Source organism: Schistocerca nitens, chromosome 11 (assembly GCF_023898315.1).
Source record: "Schistocerca nitens isolate TAMUIC-IGC-003100 chromosome 11, iqSchNite1.1, whole genome shotgun sequence".
NCBI classification, from domain to species: Eukaryota; Metazoa; Arthropoda; class Insecta; order Orthoptera; family Acrididae; genus Schistocerca; species Schistocerca nitens.
Genome location: NC_064624.1, coordinates 89044995 through 89050994, shown reverse-complemented (window position 1 = coordinate 89050994; position 6000 = coordinate 89044995). Strand labels below are relative to the sequence as shown.

General features: G+C 37.5%; 1 protein-coding gene across 3 annotated transcripts in view; it reads left to right on the top strand.

The window, feature by feature from the left end:
* The first annotated feature begins 559 nt into the window (after positions 1-559).
* LOC126212896 (uncharacterized) overlaps positions 560-6000 on the top strand; it is a 93815-nt gene continuing 88374 nt past the window's right edge. For 2 of the 3 annotated variants that reach the window (XR_007540960.1, XM_049940416.1), the window contains exon 1: positions 560-709. Coding sequence is in view for 1 of the 3 variants with exons in the window: in XM_049940416.1 (XP_049796373.1) it covers positions 579-709 (131 nt within the window). In the remaining 2 variants the exon portion in view is untranslated. Of the gene's footprint in view, positions 811-6000 lie in introns of all 3 variants that reach the window. The other variant, XR_007540959.1, reaches the window with a different exon arrangement.

The window sequence follows — 6000 nt, the reverse complement described above, 5'->3', positions numbered from 1 at the left end:
CTACTGCAAGCAATTCTGGCACAAGAGAATTACTTTGACGCTCCTGATCAAACAGTCGCGCATCGGACATAACTCATGAGTGTTTAGAGTACACAGTGACCAGTGTTGAATTAATTCTCTGCACTGCAGTCTGCAAACCACTGTGAACGTGTGAAATGCATGACTCACTCTATACACACAGGAAGTTACACTGACATGCGTAACCGAAACAGATTTTCGGGAGTCTAGCAATGACTGATGCAGCAAATGGGCGATCGAAAGAATTTGAAAAAGCAGTCTCGATATAAAAAAATTCTCACTTCCATGTCAGTGAGAGAGTGATTTTCGATGAACTAAAATGAAGATACAACAGGTTCACGTAATTTAAACGCCTTTAGAAATAGAATTAATGTTTGAAACAACTTAAAAAAAGAAATTTGTAATATTGAGGAGGGTGTAGTAATACTTTCGCGATTTTGATCTGCCTTCAGCTGTTGGGTAAGCAACGATTCGGTTTTTGTCGCCAAAGCTACGTAGTACGTTGGTAGCTTTGGTCTCTGTTCATTTGTTTTAGAGTTATTCCGTAAATCCGTAATAATATGTGGAGCGATATGTTTGTTGTTGGTTACAAACAAAAACAAATTAATAATACTGTGTTCAGTCATGCACGATTTGAATTCAAAAAACGTTACCGAAGATCTGCAGTTCTTGTACATTTTAATACATGGCTGTAAGTGGTTGTACATCACTAGTGTACTACTTTTGCTGTTAATCAAGGCCTTTGAACAAATAGTACAGTAACTTGAAGAATGAGCATGTAATGCGATGCAGGTATTTATCATCCTTGTTATTCGTTTATTTTTGAAACTATGTTAGGTACGTCACGTTACATTGAAAAATGCATACGCGTTGGCAGACAGACAGATGCTTTCAGTTTTGCCGTAATTTAAGCTCATAATATACATTTGAACTTCATCTCACTCATACCACTACTCTAACGCTTCTTCCACTGCCTTAATTTTGTACCCAGCGTAGATAATACTAGAGCAGACAAATTTGATTAAGTTTTGGACCTTGATGTCTCAGTTGTGTCAGATTTTTTGAACATCTGACCATACCCAGGTAGTTAACAAACATCGCGAATTCCAACAGCGTTTACCTATGCTAGAGTTTTTTCTTCGAAATCGTGAGAAACTGCGTGATTTTCCAAACCTTTTGAGAAATATTTCTGCATTTAGCTCTTTAACTATTGAAGCTAGATAGTTAACTCTTGTCAGTTGAAAGCACCTGAACTATGCGTTAATTACTGTGAGATTAAATTTTACTTTAAAAAATTGAAGAAAAAATCCATTTGAAAATCTCAAAAACACACTTTTTATTTTTTTAAGAAAAATATATTGCTGCCATATTTCTGTTTGCCATTGATAAAATTTGAAGGTGAGGAGAGGATGAGTAGAAAGGGGAATTGATTTTTAAATGTACAAGTCTACTGCACTACATTGATTTTTCTTAAGTTACAAGGGATCATCAATAATGAGGAGTGGAAGTTTTGGTGTAGCTTCTATTCTACTTTTAGATGATAGTTACGCTGTTATGTTATTGGAGAGATTTTTTTGGAAATTTGTGGTATGGTCTTATGAGACCAAACTGCTGAGGTCATGGGTCCCTAATGTTATTAAGGGGCAGTCAGTTTTCTTATGATACAAGATGACTCACAAGTTCTCATAACCTATAATTTTGCTGAAAATTACTCATTTGTGCTTTGATGTATGAAATTCAGTCTTACCGGTGGACCGTCTGCCAATCCACAATGCATCCTTCGGTTGCATACTGCAATGAGGATAATACTGAACTCGGATACATGTATTACACATAGACATTTTAGAATGCGTAAAATGCAACACAGTGATATTTAATGTTTTCCATTCAACAGCCTATCTTAAAATGGCAGCATTCACAAGACTTCAACAATAATGAAGCAGCATTCACTGTCTTCTCATAACAAATTGTAAAAGTGCTTATAGCATATTTATGGGCCAGTGACAACAGACTTTCTGCTAATGCGATGTTGATTTGAAAATGAAATTATGAAACACAAACAGCTGTGCAATAATAGCTCAAGAAACCATTGTCGGAATCTGTTTTGAACAAAGGAATACTGTCAGAACCAAGCGATTCAGAAATCATCCCAGGGACTTCCCTCTCTCATTCCAATGTGTTAATTTTAGGTTGCACTTAAGCCATATGCTGTGAATGATAAATCAGGTGCACAGACCATAGACCATTCCTAAACAGAAGACTTCTACAGAAAATGTGTCATTGAACCTCGATTGATTGCATCTGCTTGAACCGAGAGTAGCTTAACATTTTTCAAAGTTGATAGTATGTTGCTTGCCAACATTCAAAGAAATTAAAAGTTAGTGTTCTGTGCCCAAAAGGATCAACAGCTTCATTGTTTTTCCTTATCTATATCTTGAAATATCTTACACATCTTAACTGGTTGTATTCTAGGGTAAGCTGAGCCCAGTACGGCCACTGGGAGAGTCTGTACTTTGATTTTTGATAAAATATCATAATAACCACTTTGTTTGTTCTTGTTTACAATTTGTTGTAAAATCCAAACGAAAGGCATCTTGGCATCTTACAAATGAGACTTCAGGTAACATAGCTCAAGTGACTGCTTTGTGTAATATTATTTTATTCATTTTTATTCTCCTGTGGGAGAAAAGGATTGCTTAAACCTTTCCAAACAAAATGCAAATGATGTTCATTAAAGTCATTGTTAGCCTCTGTTTCTACCGTGGGTAACTTTTATTACTTAAATATATCATCATATTCATACTATATATAGGATTGATAAAGATGTAGTTCAGTTCTTAGTAAGACTAATACCATAGCTTTGCTTCTGGAGGAAAGTTGTTGGTTGGTCGATTTGGGAGAGGGGACCAAACAGTGAAGTTATCAGTCCTGAAGAAAAGTCATCATTTCACGGCTTGTTACTTAAACAACTTAAAATGTACATAATAGAATGGTCTTAACATTGTATCTCAAATACGCTTGCTTTCTTTATCTTGAAATTTAACCCATTGTATGTAAACAAAAGGACTGTTTTGACACTTACCAAACTTTTTAAAAAAAATACAAAATTGAGCATCACTTTAGATTTCTAATCAAAGCTCAAACCTAGACATTTACATTATTTATGTTGATGGTAATTGACAACTGTTTGAAATTAATTCCCTAATTAGGAATAACTTGGTGCCATTGTATTAGGTACAGATGTTGTACCTTCTGGTGTTATATGAAAATGTGCGCCAGACTGGGACTCGAACCCGGATTTCCCGCTTATCGCAAGGAGTCCTCTTACCATTAGGCTATCTGTTCATACCTCCTGGACCGATCCAAACACTGCGTTGCTATACTGTAGCCTTACTTTCATCACTGAATGCCTGCAGCTTAATTCTGTATGCCTGCATTAGTGGGAATAAGACTGTATAGAATAGAGACCTATTCATTATAATCTAGGGCCTGCACCAATATGGAGTATTACATTAATAATGATTAACAGCCGCTTGAATTCAGATCAAAATAAATTAACTGAATGTGAATTATTTGGTGTCAGCTATTTTAGGTACTAATGTTTTACCTGTTGGTGACATTTGAAAATTTGCACCGGACTGGTACTCGAACCCAGATACCCTGCTTATCGTGAGCGGTTGCCTTAGAATGAAGCTATCTGTGCACACCTCTTGGATCGACACAAACTTCTATACGTTACGTTGTCTTCATCCCGACACCATAGGTGCTGGTCGGTCTGGGAGGCAAGTACAGACAGCCTAATCCTGAGGCGAGCACATGTGATAAGTGGGAAAACTGGGTTCGAGTCTCCGTCGGGCACAAATTATCACGTGACCATCTGGTAGGACATCCGTATTGTAACAACTGATGTCAAGTTACTTGGATTCGGTGAATTTATTTCGATCTAAGTCATTTATGTTAACATCAGTTTCAGATTTCTAGCAACAGTAGTTTTGAAGTTTCATGGCAATCTCAAAAAATGCTTCTCTTGTTATTTGAAAAACAAATAACCTGTGCTTCAACAGAATATTAAATTTATTAGGCCTACTTTTTGTTTACTCTGTGGGTATATACTTTAAATAAAAAATAATAAATACCTGACACTTTGATGTCAAAGTCTTTTGGCGATTTGATATAAACTAGCCCACAGGTACCAGAAGCACAGATGATAATTTCCACATTATCCATATTGGTATCTCACATCACGTTTAATAATGATGACAATAAGATATGTAATAATAGACCTAAGCCTCGATAGTACTAAGAAGAGGAATTGACATTTTGTATTAAATAGTCACAAGGGGACAAGATCACAATAAAGCAATGGACAGCACTAGATCTGCTGTTCCAAAAAGCTGACAAAACAGACTGGGGAAAAATAGCACTGTATTGCACCACATGATCAAATAGTGTTCACTCAATGACAAACCCCATTGCAGTGTCCTTGCTAATCAGTGAAATTACATTCTCACCTGTCAGCCCCAAACACACACACACACACACACACACACACACACACACACACACACACACACACATTGATTACATTTTGTGTAATGTAGAATGGAGTATATGGGAAGCAGTCTGTTCTTTTCAGTAATCACAAAGTTTTTCAAGCTCAAATTGTAAACATTCTTAGTGTGGTATCCACATTTGTAGTGTCTCCCAACTTATCTTCAACCACGTTGTTGCCATTTGACCTGACTTATATCCCTAGCCGTATTGCTTAGCAATCTCCCACCGCAACCAAGATTTCAGGCGAGAAACAGTGCCTTAGTGTTGGCAGTAATAACTCGCATTTAGAAGGGTGCATATACATTTTCAGGAAGCTGTTTCTAGGAGTTCTATGTGACACGGTGGGGGTGGGACTAGTGAATACAAAGGGGGGGGGACCCCAAAATCACTGGAATTTCTTTGTAGAAAGCATTTACTTTATTGTTTTTCAAACACAACCTTGACCTCCTTCTAAGTACACTCCATTAGCATTAATGCACTTGTCCAAATGTTTATTCCAGTGTTGGCAATACCTTCTAAATTCGTCCTCTTTGTGAAGTGCTAATACCTTCGTGACACTGCGTCTTACATCTCTGATATCGGCAGAAAACTTTCCTTTCAAGTCTCTTTTTATCCTCAGGAACAGGAAGAAGTCAGAGGGTGGTAAATCTGGCGAAGAAGGCACGGGGTCAAGGTAGTCGTCTTTGCTGAGGACAAAAACTGATGAACACCGAGAGCTGTGTGTGTGTGTTAGTGTTGACAAGATGCAGGGACCAATTGCTGGAATCCCACAAAGTTGGACGTTTTCACTCCAAACTCCTGTGCAGACTTTTCATAACTTCCATATAGAATTGGTGTTTACTGTATGGTCTTGAGGGACAAATTAGGAGTGTGCAATCCGTTTGATGTAAAAAAAAAAAATTGACAGTGTCTTCACGTTCGATTTCACTTGCCGAGCTTTTTCTGGACAATGTGGGCCAGTTAACTTCCATAGAATTGACTATTGCGTACTATCTGGATCATACCGATAGCACTGTTTCTCATCACCTGTGATGATTTTGTTGAAAAAGTTTAGATCGTCTTTGAATGTATCCTTCAGTTTGTGACAGGCTCAAACGTGATAATCCTTTTGATCTGTGATAATTTCCAGCACAAACTTTGCTGCCTCTTTACACCTCCCCAAATCAACAGTCAAAATGCACTGAATTGAGCTCCAGGACAACCCTGGCATGTCCTCAAATTGGTCAGTTGCCTGCATAGATCTTTGTTAATCACATCACGCATTTTGCTGACATTGTCCTCACTTCGAGCAGTCGAAGGGCGATTGGAATGAGGCAGATCTTCAGTGGCCATTTCTCTGATTTTGAACTGAGAAAATTGTTTGTACACTTGAGTTTTACTGAGAGCATGTTGTTTGTGCGCTGTTTTAATCATCATATCTGTTTCCGT